Below are 25,627 nucleotides of genomic sequence, written 5' to 3' on the forward strand. Positions count from 1 at the left end.
CGGTGGGGAATGGCAATTACTGTTTAATGAGGTGGAAGATGATGAGACATAGTTGCCAATAACTCAATGGCAATTACTGTCTCAAGAGGTTGATGAAGAGGATGAGACACAGTTTTCAATCACTGAGGTAGTGGTTAGCTCAGTCAGGAGGACGAGCAGAGTGAGGAAGTGGAAGAGGAGGTGGTGGACGATGAAGTCACTGACCCAACCTGGGAAGGTAGAAAGCCGAGCGAGGACAGCAGTACAGAGGAACACACTGTACACTGCAACAGGCTGGAAGAGGCAGTGGGCTGGCAAAAGGTAGAAGGCAGGCCACACCAAACAGGCCCAAAACTGTTCCACGGAGCACCCCTTTGCGAAAATCTACCTTGCCAAGGCGTAGGTGTTCCGCAGTATGGTGCTTTTTTGAGGAAAGTGCGGACGACAAAAGAATAGTAGTTTGCAACCTGTGCCGAACCAAAATGAGCCGGCGCGTGAACACTAGCAACCTCACCACCACCAGCATAATCTGCCAAGCACCTTAATAAGTGGGACGAGCGCCTGGGTCCACAATCTGTGTCTGCGGGTCACACCACTGCCTCTTCTTCCCCTGTGTTACGTGCTGGCCAATCCCCTGTCAAAGGCACAGGCCCGGATGCCTCCCGCCCTGCAACTGGACATTCACAAGCACCATCAGCGACCACATCCACTTCCGTGTCCCAGCGCAACGTCCAAATGTCCTTACCCCAGGCATTTGAACGCAAACGCAAATAACCAGCCACCCACCCACAGGCCATAGCACTAAATGCGCAGCTTTCCAAATTACTGGCCCTGGAAATGTTGCCATTTAGGCTTGTAGACACTGAGGCCTTCCGCAGCCTGATGTCAGTGGCCGTCCCGCGTTTAGCAGTCCCCAGCCCGCCTTACACCAACATGTGTCACGTAACATCACACGTTCCCTGACCAACGCAGTTACTGGGAAAGTCCACTTAACCACGGATACATGGATAAGTGTATTCCGCCAGGGACGCTACATTTTCCTGAAGGCACACTGGGTGAATGTCGTGGAGGCCGGGAGCAAGTTGTACCCTGGGATGGCACAGGTGCTACTGACGCCAAGGATTGTGGGCCCTAATTCCATCAGGGTTTCCGCCACCACCTATGTTAGTGACTACAACCCCCACTTCTCCTTCTCCACCTCCTCCTCCACTTCCACCTCTGAATTATCCGCGTGCAGCATCAGTCAGTCATCACTCGGTAGCTGGAAACAGTGTAGCACTGCAGTGGGGAAGCGGCAACAGGCTGTGCTGAAGCTGATATGCTTAGAGGAAAACCAGCACACCGCCACAGAGCTGTAGCAAGGGATAAGAGACGAAACTGAGCTGTGGCTCTCGCCACTCAACCTAGAACCAGGCATGGTTATGTCTGATAATAGCTGTAACTTGGTCGCGGCTTTTCAGCTCGACAAGCTTACACACATCCCATACCTAGCCCACGTCTTAAACTTAGAAGTTCAGCGGTTTATCAAAACCTACCCCAATTTGCCTGAGCTACTGGTGAAGGTGTGCAGCGTGTGTGCACACTTTTCCAAAAGTCATCGACAGCTTTAGAAGGTCTGTCAACGCTACAGCAGCGCTTGAAATTGCTAGCTCACCGGCTGTTGTGTGACTTGAGCACACGCTGGAACTCGATGTTCCACATGTTGGCCAGGCTTTGTGAGCAGCAGAGGGCAGTAGTGGGATACCAGCTGCAACATGGTCGTCGCCTTTCCAGTCAGCTTCAGCTATTCACAAGCGAGGAGTAAGCATGGATGTCTGACCTCTGTGAGGTTTTAAGAAACTTTGAGGAATCAACACAGATGGTGAGCGGCGATAACGCTATTATCAGCGCAACCATCCCATTTCTGTGTCTACTCAAACGCTCGCTGCTCACAACTAAGGACAACACTTTGCATGTGGAAGAGGTGGAAATAGGGGAAGACATTACACAGGGTAATAGCCAGACCATCCTCAGTACGTCTTCTCAGCGCGAATTGGACGATGAAGAGGAGAAGGAGGAGCAGGAGATGGTTGCCTCCGCTGCAAAGGGTAGTACACATAGAAGTTTAATTCCACCTGCTTTGCGTGGGTGGGCAGAAGAGGAGGAAGAAGATGAGGAGATTGAGAGTGATCCTCTGGATGACGACAGCGAAGTCTTGCCTGTTAATACTCTGGTCTACATGGCTGACTTCATATTAGGCTGCCTTTCCCGCGACCAGCGCTTTATACGCATTTTAGACAATATGGATTACTGGTTGTTCACCCTTCTCGACCCCCGCTACAAGGAGAACTTCTCATCTCTCATTCCTGTGGTGGAGAGGATAAGCAAAACGGTGCAAGATTCTTGTTGAAAAATTTCCATCTGACAACGCTGGCGGCAGAGTCCGTAGTTCCTTGGGCATCCGAGAAGGGTAGACATGGGGAACACACAGCAGTTCCAACAAAGGCAGGGCAACACTCTCCAAAGCCTGGGACAGTTTCGTGACACTCTGCCAGCACCCTCACTCTGATGCAGGGTCTAGTGTCACAAGGAGGGAAAATTTTTGGAAGATGGTGAAGGAGTACATAGCAGACCGTGTCAGCATCCTTAATGATCCCTCAGAGCCTTACAACTACTGGGTGTCCAAGCTGGACATGTGGCACGAACTGGCGCTCTACGCCTCGGAGGTGCTGGCCTGCCCCGCCGCTAGGGTTTTGTCTGAGTGGGTATTTAGTGCTGCTGGTTAGTTTCACAGCGAAAATTGCTAGTTCGCAGTTAGCCGAACGGGCGAACATATGGCGACGTCCTCGGGCGCTATATTCTTTTACATTGTGAACAACTTTGACCCATGACACATCCATCAGGTGGTACAGGACAGCCAATTGAGACGTTTCAGCACATGGACATACCCCCTACCTTATAAATAAATCTGATCTGGCCACTATTTTAAATTCAGTCTCTTGTCAGTGTAGGGAGAGTTTGCTGTGTGGAGCAGGGACAGACTGTTAGGGACACCAAACACTGGCTAATAGGGCCACAAAAGTCCTTTTAAGGACTGGTATAGGTGTGCTATCGATAGGTGTGACTTACTGAGGGGTGTAATATACTTATAAAATACTTTCTAACATAGAAAGTATATTATCGTGCATTTGTATTGTGCAGCAGTTGTGTGTAGGTCTGCTGCGATACTGCAGCTACACATAGTGCCAAACGCTATTGGAACAAATAATTTCTACTGGTATGATATGCCAGTTGCCTCCCCAAAAACGTGATTGAAGCAGGGGTGTTACAGTATATACCAATATTATACTTTCTATATAGTGCATTTAGGTAGTGCGGCATTTGTTTGCGGTTTTGCTGCATTACAGCAGCTACAGATAGTGACAAACACTATTGGAACAAATAATTTCTACTGGTGTGAAATACCAGTTGCCCCCTAAAAAAACTGATTGAAGCAGGGGTGCTATATACCAATAATATACTTTCTATATAGTGCATTTGGGTAGTACAGCATTGGTTTGTGGTTTTGCTGCGTTACCTCAGCAGGTATATCAAACCCCTTAATCATTATTTTGTGGAAGCAGGTATATCACAGGCCTCAAGCAATATTTGGTGGAAGGAGGGATATCAAACGCCTTAATCAGTATTTTGTGAAAGCAGTTATATCGTAGCCCTCAATTTCTATTTTGTGGAAGCAGGTATATCAAACTTCTTAATCAGTATTTTATGGAAGCAGGTATATCGCAGGGTTCAATCAATATTTGGTGGAAGCAGGTATATTAAACCCCTTAATCATTATTTTGTGGAAGTAGGTATATCGTAGCCCTCAATTAATATTTTGTGGAAGCAGGGATATCAAACCCCTTAATCAGTATTTTGTGTAAGAAGGTATATCGCAGGCCTCAATGAATATTTGGTGGAAACAGGTATATCGTATCCCTTAATCAGTATTTTGTGGACGTAGGTATATTGTAGCCCTCAATCAGTATTTTGTGGAAGCAGGTATATCAAACCCCTTAATCACTATTTTGTGAAAGCAGGTATATCGCAGGCCTCAATAAATATTTGGTGGAAGCAGGTATATCAATCCCCTTAATCAGTATTTTGTGGAAGCAGGCATATCGTAGCCCTCAGTCAATATTTGGTGGAAAAATGTATATCAAACCCCTTTATCAGTATTTTGTGGAAACAGGTATATCTCAGGCCTCAATCAATATTTGGTGGAAGCAGGTATATCAAACCCCTTAATCAGTATTTTGTGGAATCAGGTATATCGTAGGCTTTAATCAATATTTGGTTCGAAACCGGTATATCGAACCCCTTAATCATTTTTTTGTTGAAGCAGGTATATTGTAGCCCTCAATCAGTATATTGTGGAAGCAGGTATATCAAACCCCTTAATCAGTATTTTGTGGAAGCAGGAATATCGCAGGCCTCAATCAATATTTGGTGGAAGCAGGTATAGCAATCCCCTTAATCAATATTTTGTTGATGCAGGTATATCGCAGCCCTCAATCAATATTTGGTGGAAACATGTATATCAAATACCTTAATCATTATTTTGTGGAAGCAGGTATCTCACAGGCCTCAATCAATATTTAGTAGAAGCAGGTATTTCCATCCCCTTAATCAGTATTTTGCGGAAGCAGGTATCTCGTAGGCCTCAATTAATATTTGGTGGAAGCAGGTATATCAAACCCCTTAATCAGTATTTTGTGGAAGCAGGTATATTGCAAGCCCTTAATCAGTATTTGGTGGAAGCAGGTATATTAATCCACTTAATCAGTATTTTGTGGAAGCAGGTATACCGCAGGCCTCAATCAATATTTGGTGGAAACAGGTATATAAAACCCATTAATCACTATTTTGTGGAAGGAGGTATATCGCAGGCCTCAATCAATATTTTGTGGAAGCAGGTATATCAAACCCCTTAATCAGTTTTTTGCGGGTGCAGGTATATCGTAGCCCTTCAATCAGTATTTTGTAGACGCAAGTATATCAAACCCCTTAATCAGTATGTTTTGGAAGCAGGTATATCGCAGTCTTCAATCAATATTTGGTGGAAACAGGTATATTGAACCCCTCAATCAGTATTTTGTGGAAGCAGGTATATCGTAGCCCTGAATCAGGATTTTGTGGAAGCATGTATTTCGCAGGCCTCAATCAATATTTGGTGGAAGCAGGTATATCAATCCCCTTAATCAGTAATTTGTGGAAGCAGGTATATCGCAACCTGAATCAATTTTTGGTGAAAACAGGTATATCAAACCCCTTAATCAGTATTTTGTAGAAGCAGGTATATCGTAGGCCTCAATCAATATTTGGTTGAAACAGGTACATCAAACCCCTTAATCACTATTTTGTGAAAGCAGGTATATCGCAGGCCTCAATAAATATTTGGTGGAAGCAGGTATATCCATCCCCTTAATTAGTATTTTGTGGAAGCAGGTATATCGCAGGCCTCAATCAATATTTGCTGGATGCAGGTATATCAAACCCCTTAATCACTATTTTGTAGAAGCAGGTATATCGCAGCCCTCAATCAGTATTTTGTGGAAGCAGGTATATCAAACCCTTTAATCAATATTTTGTGGAAGCAGGTATATCACAAACCTCAATAATTTTTTTTGCCACCCTGTTTATTTGGGGAAACAGGTATATCGTAGCCGCCAATCAGTATTTTGTGGAAGCACCCCTCAATCTTTTTTGGGGAGCAACAGGTATATCACACCCGTTGCAAATAGTTGTTCCAATAGCGCTTTTCCCTCTATATAGCTGTGGTATCACAGCAGAACCGCACACAATGCTGCTGCTGCACAATACAAATGCACTATAATATACTTTCTATGTTAGAAAGTATATTATAAGTAAATCACACCCCTCAGTATAACACACCTATCGATAGCACACCTATACCAGTCCTTAAAAGGACTTTTGTGGTCCTATTAGCTAGCGTTTAGTGTCCCTAACAGCCTGTCCCTGCTCCACAAAGCAACATCTCCCTACACTGGCAAAACACATAATTTAAATTGGCTGCCAGATCGGGTTCTTTTATAGGGTGGGGATGTGTCCATGTGCTGAAACGTCTTAATAGGCTGTGCTGCCCCACCTGATGAATGCGTCATGGGTCAAATTTTGACATGTTTGCATGTTTGGCGAATCGCGTACACGCAAAGTTTGCCGCAAAACGACCGCCAGGCGAACCGCAAGGCCATCTCTAAATATCACATGCTCATATGATTGCAGATTGAGTGATTGCACATATTCAGAATAGAATATCTACCATTCAGTTTAGGTGCGCTGAATGGATAGTAAATATTATACACCTCAGCACAAGTGATACTAAGCCAGACCTGCAGTATAGTTTTTGGTTCATAGTTTATATATATAAATTATTTTTTTGTTTACGCTTCACATATCCATTTCCACTTATCCTCCTCTTGAGTTCTGATATGACTTGTATATACTACACCAGTTACTTACTCAAAGACACAAAAGTGTTTACAGAAATGATTATGCAAAGATATGAGAAAGCTAGACTTGCTGTCATATATCTTTATGCTTGAGAGTATTTGTAAAGATATGCAAACAACAGTGATGTAACTGTGAGACATAATATTCTGATATTACTTTCTAATACGCTGTTCAGCAATACTGTACTTCTTTTCCTTTTTTCTATTCATGTATTCTTATTTATTCCTATGACCATACATAGGATTATCCATACAGAACAAGACATACAATCTTACAGTGATGTAACTGAGATAGATTTCATATTGTCTTGATATAGACTATCTTTTTGTTCAACTGATGTATGTTAATTTTCTCTTTTGAAAAAATTCCGATAAAAATATTATCACCAAAAATTATATCCAGAAAACCATCCAACTGTTTTGTTTTATTTTTTTCTAAAATAAATAAATAAATAGATTGAAAATGTACATAAAAGTTGTTAATATTTGATTTAAAAAACTTTGGACGAAAGTGTCCCTGTAAGTGACTAAGTGCTTTTTCTTTCTAAAAATAGTAAAAAAAAATAATAGATTAACATTGTTAAAAGTAACTCTAAACAACATGATTTTCACTTGACTTTATTTCAGGTCCTGCGTTTTGGGGCCTGGTGAACTCCGCGTGGAATTTATGTACAATCGGCAAGAGACAATCTCCTATCAATATCAACACCAGCCAAATAATCTTTGACCCCTTTTTACCTCCACTCAGGCTGAGCTTGGCAGAAACAAAGGTATTCTTTTTTGTCTTTTAGTGCCTTCTGTGTTTTGGTGTGTTCAATAATCTGGAAACAGCACTTTAGATGACATAATGAGGCCAGTTGGTAGCGCAGTATGTATTCACATTTTCATAGCTTCAAACATGCAATAGTAATTTTTTATACCCTGTAGCACCTGAAATATCAGAAACAATGACAGGCTGTGTGATCGGGAAATCTACTTTAAAGACATATCTGCTTTGCCTTTGAAAATATTTCACAGTTTATAAACAGATCCTGTATAATTTACATAAAACACTGTGCAAATACTTTGCTTCAATCATATCTTGCATTATAGTCCCTTCTCATCCAGATCAATATTCAAAATTCTTAAAGCAAATGCTCATCCTTGAACACTGTTTCATTTTTTTTTAAGTCAAATAGATGCAACATTTTTGCTGAGTTTTATATACAGTAGATTTGCATCATTGGGAACTCCATGCCTAACCTGCCACTCCATTCATTTCAGGAGCCCACAAGGCATATGAGGTGCCCATTCATGAGATTGGTGGGGACCTCAGCAGTTGGACCCTCACAACCTAATAGTTATATCTAGAGCGGAGCGAAGTGAACTTCGGATCGCAGATCCAAAGTCGCTTTGCTCAAATTTTCTGATTAATGTTTCGGTGCCAAATTCGGATCCAAGTTTTAAAATGGCTTTCCAGTTTAAAAATCAAATACCAAAGTTATTCACCGAAGTCTTGAGAGATACTTCTTGCATGTAAGGCCAAAGAAAGTCACAAAACTTAGCTAGCTGTACTTATTGACTAGCACTCTTATGATTTTCTATGTCCTTGGTTGGGTCCTGTAAAATGAAGAAGCAGAGGTCAGACAAGAAAACAAACATATGGTAACATGTTTCAGCACAATTAGAAGGCATAGGGGCAGCTATTTTATACCAGGCTCTTCAGTAGTGTTAAACACGAATATTCGAATAGCGAATTTTTATCGCGAATATCGCCACTTCGAGAATTTGCGAATATTTAGAATATAGTCCTATGTATTCGTTATATCGAATATTCAGCATTTTTTCCCATCTGAACACATGATTCCTCTCTGCTTCTTGCTTGTGGGCCAATGAGAAGGAAGCAATGTCAAGTTCACAACAACACTTCACCAATCAGTAATCTGTAGTCAGACCTGCTAAAATGGGAAGTTGCACGCAAAAAATATTCTAATCACTGCCGATTACCGCAATCGGGAATATATTGGAGCACTTGACTGCATAAAAAGCTATTCTAATGTTCTGCCGTGCCAACCATTTTCTCCAGTCTCAGGAAACTTATACCAGCTTGAAAAATATAGCTAAATTTGCGATATTTCACGAATATTTTGTAGAATATTCGTCATATATTCGCGAATTTCGAGAATTAGAGATTATTTTATTGTATTTCACGTTACAAATTCGCATTACGCGATTTTTACATTGCCAATTTTTCACATTCAATAAAATAATCTCAAATTCGTGAATATATGACGAATATTCTACAAAATATTTGTGAAATATTGCAAATTTGAATATAGCCCCTGCTGCTCATCACTACTCTTCAGCCCATGGGCTGCAAGCTTGGTCTGCTTTCATTGAAGGTACATCACTGTGAATGAGACAGTGGATCCAGTTGTACAGGGTGGGCCATTTATATGGATACACCTTAATAAAATGGGAATGGTTGGTGATATTAACTTCCTGTTTGTGGCACATTAGTATATGTGAGGGGGGAAACTTTTCAAGATGGGTGGTAACCATGGCGGCCATTTTGAAGTCGGACATTTTGAATCCAACTTTTGTTTTTTCAATAGGAAGAGGGTCATATGACACATCAAACTTATTGGGAATTTCACAAGAAAAACAATGGTGTGCTTGGTTTTAATGTAACTTTATTCTTTCATGAGTTATTTACAAGTTTCTGACCACTTATAAAATGTGTTCAATGTGCTGCCCATTGTGTTGGATTGTCAATGCAACCCTCTTCTCCCACTTATCCGTAGTTTCAGGTGCTGCACATCTCGTATCTTCACAGCATAGACGATTGCCTTCAGATGATACGAGATGTGCAGCACCTGAAACTACAGATACTGGAAGCCTGTGCTAGCATTTCTCCTGTGGTGTTGCTATCAGTGTGTGAAGAGTGGGAGAAGAGGGTTGCATTCACACTCCAACACAATGGGCAGCACATTGAACACATTTTGTAAGTGGTCAGAACTTGTAAATAACTCATGAAATACATTAAAACCAAGCACACCATTGTTTTTCTTGTGAAATTCCCAATAAGTTTGATGTGTCAAATGACCCTCTTCCTATTGAAAAAACAAAAGTTGGATTCAAAATGGCCAACTTCAAAATGGCCGCCATGGTCACCACCCATCTTGAAAAGTTTCCCCCCTCACATATACTAATGTGCCACAAACAGGAAGTTAATATCACCAACCATTCCCATTTTATTAAGGTGTATCCATATAAATGGCCCACCCTGTATATCTATACAGAGCACCCTCTAGTGATTTACACTGTCCAGTACTGTCCAGTTATGTTAACGAGGAGTGCAATATTGCATTGGACTTCGGAAGTGAACGAAAACTGTTAGCAACCTTCGTCAAGACATATAAAGAAACACTAGAAATATTGCAAAAATACATGTAAGTTTTTTTTAAATGTCTTCATTTATACACAATATTTGTGCCACAAGTAGAATATCAATGAAATGCATTTAGTTACAAAAGCTATTATTGCTGCTTTCGTATCCAATATTTCTGGATTGTTTGATAAATGAGGAAGTATTGATTTCTATAGGTCACTCAATAGAACAACATTTTATTATCAGTATGACCAATGGCTAAAAATGCAGCCAAATAGCTAGAGAGACGCTGATTTGTCAGAGGTATTTTTATAGGTCACAAAATAGGGTATGTGAAACTTATTCTCACAAACTAGCACCAATCAATTCAGGGCTGTCTCTTGAAAATGTATTGAGGTGGCAGACTTCTAAAAAGTGCCTGATAACTAGAGTAAAATCCGAACAACTTGTATAAAATGCCAAAATTCTTCATTAGGAGACACATTCCAAACAAACCCTATTCCAAGGGCATAATCATTTTAGTCTGAAATACTAAAATATAAGTGCCCCTCCCATCCCACACCCCTCTATGCACATTCACAATTTTTTTACATTTAACTAGGTCATAATATTTTTTTTCTGTTACATAGTTACCTACATAGTTAGTATGGTTGCAAAAAAAAACATAAATCCGTCGAGTTCAACCAAGGGATTGGTGTGGATGGGAATTAGGGAACTGGGAGTGAGAACCAGGCTTCCATCCATTTACATAAGCATCAATGTTATGTGGTTCTAGGAATTCATACAAGCCTTTTTAAAAAAAAACATCCACTGTTCCTGCTATTACCACATCCTGAGGTAAACTATTTCACAGATTCACAGTTCTTATGGTGAAGAAGTCTTGTCACCTCTGGAGACTGATTTTTTTCTTCTCCAGATGTTGGCAGTGCCCCCTTGTCTTTTGAGGGGATTTTACATGGAACAGTTTTTCACAGTATTATTTTCTATGGCCCATTTATATATATATATATATATATATATATATGTATAGGTTAATCATGCCCCCCCCCCCTTAGACGCCTCTTCTCAAGACTAAATTAATGTAATTCTTCTAATCTTTCCTCATAACTAAGACCCTCCATACACCTTATCAGTTTAGTCGCTCTCCTTGATTACTTTTTCTGTCTGCAGTGCAGTGAACTGATGCCCAGAACTGAACTGCATATTGCAGAAGAATCCATACCAAAGCTTTGTAAAGTGGTAATATTTCATCCTGTTCTGTGAAACCATGCCTTGTTTAATGCATGACAATGGCCTCCTTGCCTTATAAGCAGCTAATTGACATTACCTGCTGTGATTTAGTCTATTATCTACAAGAACACCCAAATCCTTCTCTACAAATACAGCACACCACAGGGTGGAGAGTGGAGAAGGAAAGAATAGGAGTGATAGTAGCAAGAATGGTGGTAGTATTACTCCCTCACTTTGTCTCTCTCCTGATGAGAAGGGTACACTATTCTTTCCTTGATGACATACTTTGGTTCCGGTGATAATGGTTGAGGTACCCTTGATGGTGAAGGTTTTGAGGTGCAAGGCAGGTCTCTTGGTACACAAAATGCCCTTTCCACAGATGTTACAGGTGTCAAGGCTACACCGGTAGTTGATAGGCCAAAGTGTCTATTTAAAATAGTCTTCCTCCTTTTTCACACTGAACTTCTATAGCCAACTTGTACTTCAGCATGCTACCATCAAATGACTATATAATACAGTCATATAGTGATCAAATAATACTACCATACAGGGAACGAATAATACTACAGTACAGTGGCAAAATAATACATTTAGTGAATGAATTATGCTACCAAACAATGAATATCACTATAGACTGATAACTTAATACCATTCATTCATAAATTAATAATACTGCCATACAGTGCATGAATAACCCACAAAGAAAAATCAAATCCAGCTTCCCATAAAAAAGCTTTATTTCCTTGTATTAAAATCTCCAGACATCAAATACAAAAACTTAGTCTACGCGTTTCAGACCTTAGACATAGCGGTCCTTCATCATGACATACATAAGTTAAAAGTAAAAATCCTCTTATAGCAAGGGGCTGGGTAACCACTAATTGAATTCCCCTCCCCACCTGCACACCTGTGCACCTATAACGAGGAAAAGAAAAACTCCTTCTCCAAGAAGGAAAAAAACCCAGTTATCTGAATTCGAGAACCAAATCATGTTTCTTATTCAGACCGCTTGGAAAACATGTTCCCAGTTTAAACATCCAATGGGTTTCTCTGCTTAATAATTTCTGTTTACGATCTCCTCCTCTGATCGGGGCAAACACCCTTTCGATGCCCTGTACCGCAAAAGCCGACGTGTTTTCCTTGTGAACAGTGGCAAAATGTAGTGAGGTCGCTGAGACATTTCTATTTGGGTAATGGGGGATATCAGATAGATGTTTTCTAATTCTCACTTTGATTTGGTTGGTTGTGCAACCCACGTATTGTTGCTGACACTCCCTACAGGTTATAACATATACAGCGAAATCCGTATTGCAATTCAGATAGTGCTGTATTGTATGGCTGCTGCTATTGGCGGTGGAGGTGAATGATTGACACACATTAATAAAATTGCAGCATATGCATTTATTGCTGCCACATTTGTAACACCCTTTGTATGTCAACCATGTAGTTTTTTTTGTCTTTGGTCCTTGATCAAAAAATAAGCTCGGACTGACCTTCTGGCCAATGGTAGGAGCCCTACGCGCAACACATTTAATTCCTGCCAAAATTACAGTTCCCCAATCTTTATCATGATTTAAAACCGGTAAATATCGCTGTATAATGTTGCTGATCTCACTGAATTCCTCACTAAATCTATGGGATAATGGGAAATGTATTATCCTTCAGCTTGTGCCCCCTGCTTTTGTTACAAAATGATGTTTGTATACTTCCACTATTAGTTTTATTTTTATTTTTACTTTTGTTCTTTGATTTTTCATCAACTATTGAGGGAAACACTAAGGAAGTCCTGTCCTGTGTCAGTGCCCACTGCTGCGCTTTCTTAATTTTCCGTTCTTTATATGGTCTAGTCCGCAACCTTGTTGTGATCTTTTTTGCTTCCTGTGTGAACAAGGGGAGAGGACTAGAGCTAGACGCAACTGTTCAAATATCCCCTTGTTCACACAGGAAGCAGAAAAGATTACAACACGTTTTTGTATTTGATGTCTGGAGATTTTAATACAAGGAATAAAAAATAAAGCTTTTTTATGGGAAGCTGGATTCGATTTTTCTTTGTGGAAGGCTATAAGGTCGTTGTACGGGACCTTTTTCCGTGCTTCCTAGAGAAAGTTCACAGGTAAGCGTTGCAGTTGATGACTTTGCCTTGATATACGTAGTGCCTGAATGATATCACCAGAAATTGATGAAAAAATACCCTCATTTATTTACTAAATAATACCATCATATAGTGATTGAATCATATGATATTTTTTGTCAAAAATAGTAATAAAGCCTACTTGTCGTGAGGAAAAATTCCTTCCTCATGCAACAAGGGTGGATTGGTCATATACTCCACAGGTTTCCCAGTGGGACGAAGGGCAGGTGGCCTTCCTCACAGACGCTAGCCAGGTAAGAGATGATCTGTCATTCCCAGAGTTAATTAATACTGGGGGCATCAAGTAGTATCAATGTACATGGCTGACAACCACAGGTGCCCTCCTGTTTCCTGAATTTAACTGTATTGCCATCCGGAGGCAACTGGAGTGGGAGGACAGAATGTGGAAGCTGGCACTGGCTACCACTGAGGGGTAGCTTCTGATGGGGTACTTTGTGCTGCTGGGGCATTATTTTGTGGTGCACTGTGTCTTTAATGCTGCTAGGGCAGTTTATTGTGTTACACTGAGGTCTTTGGCTCTGCTGGGGTGGCATTTTGTGCGGCAATATGGTATTGATGGCCACCCCTACCTGTGTTAGCCCTGCATTCTGTTAATTTGGGCCCACCTACAGCATGGGTCCAGTTTTAGTATTTTTCCAGGGCCACTTTAAGTTCCCGGTTGGCCCCAGGTCATGCAGTGTGTCGCCCTTATGATGGGATGCATGTAGTATCACATCAGTCTTTTACCACCATAAAACTACTACACAGTTAAGTGCTACAGCTCTGGTGGTATAAGGTAGTGAAGGGATTAATGCCATCTACCCTTGTGATCTAGAATATTAAAGGGAACATGTCAACATTAAAATGTGAAGAACTGTGCAAGCAGTATGTTAAAGAGCAGGAGGAGCTGAGCAGATTAATGTATCGTTTTACAGAAAAAGATACAGTATAAGTTGTATTTCAGTCATATAAACTCCTGCTCATTCTGGGCTTTGAAGTGAAGGAGACGGTCCTATCAGTGACTGACAGCTATCTCTGTATACACAGTCATAGAGGGCAGGTCCTATCAGTGACTGACAGCTCTCTCTGTATACACAGTCATAGAGGGCAGGTCCTATCAGTGACTGACAGCTCTCTCTGTATACACAGTCATAGAGGGCAGGTCCTATCAGTGACTGACAGCTCTCTCTGTATACACAGTCATAGAGGGCAGGTCCTATCAGTGACTGACAGCTCTCTCTGTATACACAGTCATAGAGGGAAGGCTGTCAGTCACTGATAGGACCGCCTCCTTGATTTCATAGCCCAGAATGGGCAGCAATATAAATGGGTAAATTAGAAGTTTTATTGAATCTTTTCCAATAAAACTATTTATCAATTTCTTCAGCGTTCTTCAATGTGACAGGTTCCCTTTAAAGCAATTAATCCCACCTATTGTGGTGGTCTACAATATTAAATTAGTTCATACCTGCCAACAGTCTCCTTTTTGTGTGATTCTCTGTTCCTATAAACCTTTGGACTACAAACAATTATCACTTTTTTGCTTCCTGCTTCCAAGAGCCATAACTTTCTATTTTCTGTTGACATAACTGTATGACAGTTTGTTTTTTGTAGGACAAGTTGTACTTTCTAAAGGCATGATTTAATACTCCAGGCAATGTATTGGAAAGCTGGAAAAAATATTAATGGTGTGGAATTGGGAAAAATAAAATACAATTCTGCCATTATTTCATAGATTTCATATCTACGCCGTTTACTGGGCAGTAAAAATGACACATTGCCTTTACTTTCAGTACAATTACAGGGATACCAAATTTATATCGTTTTTTATTATGTTTTAAACTGTTAAAGGGGTTGGTTGTACCCTCTCATACATTGGTGGCATACCACTAGGATATTCCACCAATGTTAGAGAATTAAAAGTCCCACCTCTGGGACCCACACCTACATATCTTCAGAACAGGACCCCCAAAGCAAAGGAGAGCGCACAACGCATATGTGGCGTGCTCTCGATTCACTACTATGGGAGTTTTGGAAATAGCCGAGCAAGCATGCGCAGCTGTTTTCAAAAGTCCCATAAAAGTGAATGGAGATAGTAGGTGGGACCCGCACCTATCTGGCATTGGTAGCATCTCTGAGGGATAAGGACGCAGCCTTGTTTGATATTTAAGGCTCAATATTTATTGAGCTCCACATTTTATTTTTCCTTCAACATACAGTATCTGTTTGAGGGCTTGTTTTATGCAGAGCAAATATTTTTTAATCAGGTGGATTGTATAACTTTCAAAAAAAAAGTGGGGGCAAAAGTGTGAATAAAAAACCAACACAATTCCACCATTATTTTTAGGATTTAGTTTTTATGGTGTTTATTGTATGATAATAATGGCAATTCAAATGTATTTTGCAGGTCAGTACAGTTATTAAGAGACCAAACTTATATGATTGTTGTTATGTTTCACTACGTTTAAATAATAAGCTTAATTAAGTTTCATTTCTCTGCCAATGAAACTGTGTGATGGCTCATTTTTTGCTGGGAAAGCTATAGTTTTTACTAATACCATTTTGGAATCTATCTATCTATCTATCTATCTATCTATCTATCAAAGGGGATTTTTGTATTTTACTATCCAAATTATCCTTGAGGATCTGTATAGAAAGCTTATCTTTGGCTATCTATGTATGAAACACTCAGCTTTCTATTCCTTTTAGAAGGAAAGGTTAATCACATATCTTTTTCCCAGAGGAGTGTTGTGCTCTTCTCTGTGTGATTTGCCCAAAATACCCAAATTTTGCCTCATCAGAATTAGGCATGAGCGGACCCGTGGATGTCCGGGTTTGGCCAAACCTTGGGTCAAAGTTCGGGTTCGGGACCCGAACTTGACCCGAACTCGAACCCAAACCCCATTGAAGTCAATGGAGACCTGAACTTTGGTGCACTAAAATGGCTGTAAAATAGTCATTGTAAGGGCTAGAGGACTGGAAAAGGAAGCAAAATGGGGGTAAGTGCAGGAAAGTTGCCATGCAAACAAATGTTAATAGGGAAATGACTTAGAATAGAAAAAAATAATAAACTTGAACTAGGAGGCGGAGGTCAAAGTGGAGCAGGAGGTTGAGGAGGCGGTGGACGTGGCAGTGTAGGTGGAAGCGACGGTGGAGGAGGTAGCCAGCACTGTTTTTGTATTTTTTATTCCTTTATTTTTATTTTTATAAATTTGGAAAGACCCCAAAACATTGGGAAATAGAAAAGAGAATGCAAAGAGAAAGTGCACTAGAGTATAACAATGGCTGGGTGTGGCCAGAATACTTGTCTACTCAGCACAAGGTACCGACAACTCCTGTGGGATCCATGCCTGGTTCATTTTAATGAACGTGAGCTTGTCCACGTTGGCTGTGGACAGGCGGCTGCGCTTGTCTGTGATTACCCCCCCTGCCGTGCTAAACACACGTTTGGACAATACACTTGCTGCAGGACAGGCCAGCACCTCCAAGACGTAAAAGGTCAAGCTCAGGCTATGTGCCCAATTTGGAGACCCAGAAGTTGAATGGGGCAGACTCATCAGTCAGTACGTGTAGGCATGTGCACACGTACTGTTCAACCATGTTGCTGAAATGCTGCCTCCTGCTAAGACTTTCCGTATCAGCTGGTGGTGCTGGTTGTTGTGGCGTGCTGACAAAGCTTTTTGACATTTTGGCCATGCTAACCCTCCCTTCTAAGTTGCTGGCGGTGCCCCAGCTGGTTTGACGACTTCTTCCTCCTTTCCCTTCACCTTGTGCTTCCACTGAGCCCCCGCTGTGAGGTGTGCATGCCATCAGCAGCGTGTGTACCTGCGTGTGCTTGTACTCGCGCATCTTCCAATCACACTCCATTGACGGAATTAAGGACAGCACGTTGTCCTTGTAACAGGGATCCAGCAGGGTGGCCACCCAGTAATTAGCACTGGTTAGAATGTGGGCAACTCGGCGGTCGTTGCACAGGCACTGCAGCATGTAGTCACTCATGTGTGCCAGGCTGCCCAGAGGAAACGACAAGCTGTCCTCTGTGGGAGGTGTATCGTCTGTGTCCTCTGTATCCCCCCAGCCACGCTCCATTGATGCCCATAAGCTGTTTGGGTGTCACCCTGCTGTGAACACGGTTCCTCCTCCTCCTCCTCATCCTGCAGAATTGTGCCCTGGCTGGACAGTTGTGTACCTGGCCTCTGTTGTTGCAGGAACCCATCCTCCGAGTCACTTGTGAATGACTGGCCTGATAACCGTGGAAATGATCACTCTTCCTCCTCCTCTTCCTCCTGTGCCACATCCTCTTTCATCATCGCCCAAAGCATTTTTTCAAGGAGATATAGAAGTGGGATAGTAATGCTGAGGACTGTGTCATCGGCACTGGCCATGTTGGTGGAGTACTTGAAACAGTGCAACACAGCACACATGTCCCGCATAGAGGCCCACTTGTTGGTGGTAAAGTGGTGCTGTTCTGCAGAGCGACTCACCCATGCGTGTTGCAGCTGAAACTCCACTATCGCCTGCTGCTGTTCACAAATTCTCACCAGCATGTGCAAGGTGGAGTTCGCATATGAGGCGGTGAGCGGGAAGGCCAAAGTTACGCTGCAGCACAGACAGGCGAGCAACAGCAGGGTGAGAACGCTGAAAGCGCACACAGACGGCCAGCATTTTCTGCAGCAGCTCTGACATATCAGGGTAATTTTTCAGGAACCTCTGCACCACCAAATTCAGCACATGTGCTAAGCAAGGGATGTGCGTCAAAGCGGCTAGGCCCAGAGCAGCTATGAGATGATTTTGCCTGTTATAGCATACCACCAGGCCAGGCTTGAGGCTCAGCGGCACCAACCACTTATCGGTCTGTTGTTCCATGCCCGTCCACAGCTCCTGTTTCAAAACAGCCTGCTGTCATTTCCTCCAGGTTGTGCTGAAGTTGGTGGTGAAGGTTTTACGCTGACCAGATGAGGAGGTGGTAGAGGAGGAAGTGGAGTAGGTGGAGGAGGCAACAGGTGGCAATGAGAAATGTCCTGCAATCCTTGGTGGAGGTAGGACATGTGCCAAACTTCTATCCGCCTCAGGCCCAGCCACCACTGCATTTACCCAGTGAGCAGTTAGGGAGATATAACGTTCCTGCCCATGCTTACTGGTCAATGTATCGGTAGTTATGTGGACCTTGCCACAAATGGCATTGTGTAGTGCACACCTGATTTTGTCTGCCACTTGGTTGTGCAGGGCAGGGATGGCTCACCTGGAAAAGTAGTGGCAGCAGGGAACTATGTACTGTGGGACAGCCACCGCCATAAGGTTTTTAAAAGTCTCTGTCTCCACCAGACGGAATGACAGCATTTCAAAGGTAAGGAATGTATAGGTGGGTACTTCCTCTTTCTCTCCAATGTTTGGGGGATTGACAGCTGAACACTTCCATTGGACAATGTGGACATGCTGGGTGACGGTTGTGGTGGTGATGCTGCCACATCCTCTGTTTGCGGGTTGTCATGGGCCACTGTCACTCCAGAAGGGGAGGAAGAGGCCGAGACCGCAGCAGAAGAGGGAGAAAGAGGAGCCTAAGATCTTTTGTGGTTTTTCAGGTGTGTACTCCACTGCAGCTCGTGCTTTGCATTTAGATGCCTGGTCATGCAGGTGGTGCTCAGGTGTAGAACATTTATGCCTCGCTTCAGGCTCTGATTGCACAGCATGCAAACCACTTGTGTCTTGTCGTCAGCACATTTTCTGAAGAACTGCCATGCCAGGGAACTCCTTGTAGTTGGCTTTGGTGTTCTCAGTCCCTGGGTGCGGTGGGCAGTAGCAGGCATACTGGCTAGGGGATGGCCACTCTGCTTTTGCACCCTGCTCCCTCTTTTGCTGTGCAGCTGGCGCAGTGTGAGCACCATCTCTTCCTCCGAACTGCACACGTCACTCACATGACCTTGATTCCATGTAGGGTCTAGGACCGCATCATTCTCCACATCATCTTCCACCCACTCTTCACCCCTGCTCTCCTTGCCGGTCTGCACACGGCAGATAGCCGCAGTAGTTGGCACTAGTGTTGAGCGCGAATATTAGAATAGCAATTTTTTTTTGTGAATATCGCCACTTCGCTAATTCTCAAATATTTACAATATACAGTGGGGGAAATAATTATTTGACCCCTCACTGATTTTGTAAGTTTGTCCAATGACAAAGAAATGAAAAGTCTCAGAACAGTATCATTTCAATGGTAGGTTTATTGTAACAGTGGCAGATAGCACATCAAAAGGAAAATCGAAAAAATAACTTTAAATAAAAGATAGCAACTGATTTGCATTTCATTGAGTGAAATAAGTATTTGAACCCTCTAACAAAAAAAGACTTAATACTTGGTGGAAAAACCCTTGTTTGCAAGCACAGAGGTCAAACGTTTCTTGTAATTGATGACCAAGTTTGCGCACATTTTAGGAGGAATGTTGGTCCACTCCTCTTTGCAGATCATCTCTAAATCCCTAAGGTTTCGAGGCTGTCTCTGTGCAACTCTGAGCTTGAGCTCCCTCCATAGGTTTTCGATTGGATTAAGGTCCGGAGACTGACTAGGCCACTCCATGACCTTAATGTGCTTCTTCTTGAGCCACTCCTTTGTTGCCTTTGCTGTATGTTTTGGGTCATTGTCGTGCTGGAACACCCATCCACGACCCATTTTCAGTTTCCTGGCAGAGGGAAGGAGGTTGTCGCTCAGGATTTCACGATACATGGCTCCGTCCATTTTCCCGTTTATGCGAATAAGTTGTCCTGTGCCCTTAGCAGAAAAACACCCCCAAAGCAAAATGTTTCCACCCCCATGCTTGACGGTGGGGACGGTGTTTTGGGGGTCATAGGCAGCATTTTTCTTCCTCCAAACACAGCGAGTTGAGTTAATGCCAAAGAGCTCTATTTTGGTCTCATCAGACCACAGCACCTTCTCCCAGTCACTCTCTGAATCATTCAGGGGTTCATTGGCAAACTTCAGACGGGCCTGCACATGTGCCTTCCTGAGCAGGGGGACCTTGCGAGCCCTGCAGGATTTTAATCCATTGCGGTGTAATGTGTTTCCAATGGTTTTCTTGGTGACTGTGGTCCCTGCTAATTTGAGGTCATTAACTAACTCCTCCCGTGTAGTTCTAGGATGCTTTTTCACCTTTCTCAGAACCATTGACACCCCACGAGGTGAGATCTTGCGTGGAGCCCCAGAGCGAGGTCGATTGATGGTCATTTTGTGCTCCTTCCATTTTCGAACAATCGCACCAACAGTTGTCACCTTCTCTCCCAGCTTCTTGCTAATGGTTTTGTAGCCCATTCCAGCCTTGTGCAAGTCTACAATTTTGTCTCTGACATCCTTGGACAGCTCTTTGGTCTTTCCCATGTTGGAGAGTTTGGAGTCTGCTTGATTGATTGATTCTGTGGACAGGTGTCTTTTATACAGGTGACTAGTTAAGACAGGTGTCCTTAATGAGGGTGACTAATTGAGTAGAAGTGTCTAACCACTCTGTGGGAGCCAGAACTCTTAATGGTTGGTAGGGGTTCAAATACTTATTTCACTCAATGAAATGAAAATCAGTTGCTATCTTTTATTTAAAGTTTTTTTTTCGATTTTCCTTTTGATGTGCTATCTGCCACTGTTACAATAAACCTACCATTGAAATGATACTGTTCTGAGACTTTTCATTTCTTTGTCATTGGACAAACTTACAAAATCAGTGAGGGGTCAAATAATTATTTCCCCCACTGTAACACTATAAATTCGCTATTTCGAATTTTTTTTTTTTTTTTTTTATTGTTATATTTTTTTCTTTCCCACTTCCCAAAAGTAGTTCTTACCTGTCCTGAGGATTCCTGGCTTCCTGGCTGCTCCAGTCAGTGCCCGTTGCCGCTTCTGCCGACTTCCGTGCTCATGGAGCGTCCCCATCACCATGGGAACGCCTCCATACTAGAATGTACTGTCGGATGTGAGAATTAAGTTGAAATCGCAATGCGATTACTTCAAGTTATATTAATCGAACTGCGATTCCAACTTAGCACTGCTATATTCCATATTCGTTAACTTCGTTAATTCTAGCAAGCTGACCCATTAGAAACACAGCTTAAAGTTGAAATCGCAATTTGATTAATATAACTTGAAGTAATCGCATTGCGATTTCAACTTAGACCTAGTTTACTATGGTTGGCTTGGTAGAATTAGCGAAGATGACGAATATGACGAATGTATTCGTCATATTCCTCAAAACGAAGATAACAAAGTATTCTCCATCTTCGTTTTAGCTCCATATTCGTCAACTTCGCTAATTCTAGCAATCAAATAGGAAAGTTGACTATAGAGACAGCTGTGTTTAATTCGCTATGCGATTATATTACTTTTTTTTTTTCAAATAAATAGAATAATTATAATAATTATCAAGTATTATAATTATTTTATTTATTTAAAAAAAAAGCAAAGTAATATTATCGCATAGCGAATTAAAAACTTAGCTGTCTTTAGTCAACTTTCCTATTTGATTGCTAGAATTTGCGAAATTGCAGAATATGGAGCTAAAACGAAGATGGAGAATACTTTGTTATCTTCATTTTGAGGAATATGACGAATACATTCGTCATATTCGTCATCTTCGCTAATTCTAGATATCAAACCAATAGGAAAGTTACCGTAAGTTAAAATCGCAATACGCTATTATTTAAATCGCATATTAATCGCGATAACTAGAATAATGACGAATATTCGATTTCGACGAATATGAGACGAATTTCGTCGAAATCGAATATGGCACCTCCCGCTCATCACTAGTTGGCACCTGTGTTTCGTCACCATCATCAGAGACGTGCTGCGGTGGACCTTCCATGTCCACATCCTGAAACATAAGTGGTTGGGCATTAGTGCACTCAATCTCTTCCACTTCTGGGGCAGGGCTAGGTGGGTGGCCCATGGAAACCCCGCCAGCAGAGTCATCAAAAAGTATAAGAGACTGCTGCATGACTTGGGTCTCAGACTGCTTAGCTGATTTGCAAGGGTGTGAGGTGAAAGACAGATGCCCATGGGCTGCAGGTGCCAACTCTGCTGTTTCAGCAGGGGACCGGGTGGGAGACAATGTAAATGAACTAGAGGCACTGTCAGCCATCCAATCTACTACCGCCTCTACTTGTTCTGGCCTCACCATTCGTACACCGGTATTTTGGCCTACAAAATAATGCTAAACATCCTGCCGCTTACGTGCACCAGAGGAAGGTGTTTCATTTGGGCGTGTAGCTGGCACAGATCGACCATGTCCTCTCCCTGCAACAGGAGCTCCACCAACACCAGCAGCACCACGACCAGGGCCATGTCCCTTATTCGATGCTCTCCTCATTCTTTGAGGTCACCCACCGAACTAACAGTCAGATTAACTACACTGCTCAAAAAAATAAAGGGAACACTTAAACAACACAATGTAACTCCAAGTCAATCACACTTCTGTGAAATCAAACTGTCCACTTAGGAAGCAACACTGAGTGACAATCAATTTCACATGCTGTTGTGCAAATGGAATAGACAACAGGTGGAAATTATAGGCAATTAGCAAGACACCCCCAATAAAGGAGTGGTTCTGCAGGTGGTGACCACAGACTACTTCTCAGTTCCTATGCTTCCTGGCTGATGTTTTGGTCACTTTTGAATGCTGGCTGTGCTTTCACTCTAGTGGTAGCATGAGACGGAGTCTACAACCCACACAAGTGGCTCAGGTAGTGCAGCTTATCCAGGATGGCACATCAATGCGAGCTGTGGCAAGAAGGTTTGCTGTGTCTGTCAGCGTAGTGTCCAGAGCATGGAGGCGCTACCAGGAGACAGGCCAGTACATCAGGAGACTTGGAGGAGGCCGTAGGAGGGCAACAACCCAGCAGCAGGACCGCTACCTCCGCCTTTGTGCAAGGAGGAACAGGAGGAGCACTGCCAGAGCCCTGCAAAATGACCTCCAGCAGGCCACAAATGTGCATGTGTCTGCTCAAACAGTCAGAAACAGACTCCATGAGGGTGATATGAGGGCCCGACGTCCACAGGTGGGGGTTGTGCTTACAGCCCAACACCATGCAGGACGTTTGGCATTTGCCAGAGAACACCAAGATTGGCAAATTTGCCACTGGCGCCCTGTGCTCTTCACAGATGAAAGAATGAAAGAAGGTTCACACTGAGCACATGTGACAGACGTGACAGAGTCTGGAGACGCCGCGGAGAACGTTCTGCTGCCTGCAACATCCTCCAGCATGACCGGTTTGGCATTGGGTCAGTAATGGTGTGGGGTGGCATTTCTTTGGAGGGCCGCACAGCCCTCCATGTGCTCGCCAGAGGTAGCCTGACTGCCATTAGGTACCGAGATGAGATCCTCAGACCCCTTGTGAGACCATACGCTGGTGTGGTTGGCCCTGGGTTCCTCCTAATGCAAGACAATGCTAGACCTCATGTGGCTGGAGTGTGTCAGTAGTTCCTGCAAGACGAAGGCATTGATGCTATGGACTGGCCCGCCCGTTCCCCAGACCTGAATCCAATTGAGCACATCTGGGACATCATGTCTCGCTCTATCCACCAACGTCACGTTGCACCACAGACTGTCCAGGAGTTGGCAGATGCTTTAGTCCAGATCTGGGAGGAGATCCCTCAGGAGACCGTCCGCCACCTCGTCAGGAGCATGCACAGGCGTTGTAGGGAGGTCATACAGGCACGTGGAGGCCACACACACTACTGAGCCTTATTTTGACTTGTTTTAAGGACATTACATCAAAGTTGGATCAGCCTGTAGTGTGTTTTTCCACTTTCATTTTGAGTGTGACTCTAAATCCAGACCTCCATGGGTTGAAACATTAGATTTCCATTTTTTTATTTTTGTGTGATTTTGTTGTCAGCACATTCAACTATGTAAAGAACAAAGTATTTCAGAAGAATATTTAATTAATTCAGATCTAGGATGTGTTATTTTTGCGTTCCCTTTATTTTTTTGAGCAGTGTATATTAATTTCCCTGTCACATATGCAGTGCAGGTGTACTTCACACCAAAAATGGGAATATGTCACCCACCGAACTAACAGACGGATTAACTTTGTTAATTTCCCTATCACATATGCAGTGCACGTGTATCTCACACCAAAAATGGGTATATGTCACCGGCCGAACTAACAGTCAGATTAACTATATTAATTTCCCTGTCAAGTATAAAGTGCACGTGTACCTCACACCAAAATTGGGAATATGTCACCCACTGAACTAAAAGACGGATTAACTATAATATTTTTGTGTCAGGGGTACAAAAATGGTGCATTGCAGCCACAAAAAAATTACTGTAGGTCACCCACAAAATTAACAGCCAGATTAATTATTATATTTATGTGTCAGGGGTACAAAGATGGTGAATTGAACCTACGAAAAATCGCTATAGGTCTCCCACAGAATTAACAGCAAGATTTATTATTATATTTCTGTGTATTTCTTTGCTCAATTTTTGCTCAAATTTCTTTGTGAATTTCGACTAAGCAGTCGAATAAAATTTTTGCTCACCTCTAATTATGATTAGGGATGAGCGAATCAACTTCGGATGAAACACCCAAAGTCGATTCACATAAAACTTCATTCCAATACTGTACGGAGCAGGAGCTCCGTACAGTATTAGAATGTATTGGCTCCAATGAGCCGAAGTTATTACTTTGTGAAGTCTCGTGAGACTTTGCATAATAACTTCATAAATTAATTTGTACTGTAAAAAAACATTTCCCGAACTCGGGAGGGTACCACTTGGAACCGAATCCGAGTTCTGGAAATGTTTTTTTACAGTACAAATGAATTTATAAAGTTATTACCTGAACTAAGTTTTAGAACTAGGTTTCATGTAAATCGACTTCGGATGTTTCATCCGAAGTCGATTCGCTAATTTCTAATTATAATGTTCAGTATACAAGATAAATACTTTTATATTTTGATAGTTTTGATATTTTGAGGGTTGTCGAGCAATGATTTTATTTTTACTTTTTTTCATTTAAGGGGACTTTAGTTTTAGTCCCCTTCGGGGACTTGAACATGCAATTGTTAGGTCGCTTATCCCTTAGACTGCAATGGTTTATTATTGCAGTCTATGGTAAAATTGCAATAGTCCAATTAAGACTTCAGGCAGGGCTCAATATTGTAATATTTTACAATGGCATTATTTATTATGGCAGGCCTATGAGCCTTCACAAGATCGCTAGGGGGTAGGGCTTTTGGTCACCAGATGAAACCCTCTCCCTCCAAATGGCTGCTCAAATGCCATGGTTTAAATTGACCAAGGTATCTGAGGGTTTAAATCTTTGATCAGAAATGTGTCCTATCATGGAGACTGCCTGTCATCCTGCGGCTATGGCACCCGCTAAGCACAACAGTAAATAGGACTTTGTTAAAACTGGCAAAAATTTTTGCCTACAGGTAATTACTAC

General features: G+C 42.4%; 1 protein-coding gene across 1 annotated transcript in view; it reads left to right on the plus strand.

Annotated features, from left to right (window-relative positions):
- LOC121002823 (carbonic anhydrase-related protein 10-like) overlaps positions 1-25,627 on the plus strand; it is a 514,536-nt gene that overhangs the window by 353,337 nt on the left and 135,572 nt on the right. The window contains exon 3 of the mRNA XM_040434419.1: positions 7,098-7,240. Within this exon, the coding sequence (XP_040290353.1) occupies positions 7,098-7,240 (143 nt within the window). The remainder of the gene's footprint in view (positions 1-7,097; positions 7,241-25,627) is intronic.

The sequence above is a fragment of the Bufo bufo genome, chromosome 1 (genome assembly GCF_905171765.1).
Source record: "Bufo bufo chromosome 1, aBufBuf1.1, whole genome shotgun sequence".
In the NCBI taxonomy this organism is placed as follows: domain Eukaryota; kingdom Metazoa; phylum Chordata; class Amphibia; order Anura; family Bufonidae; genus Bufo; species Bufo bufo.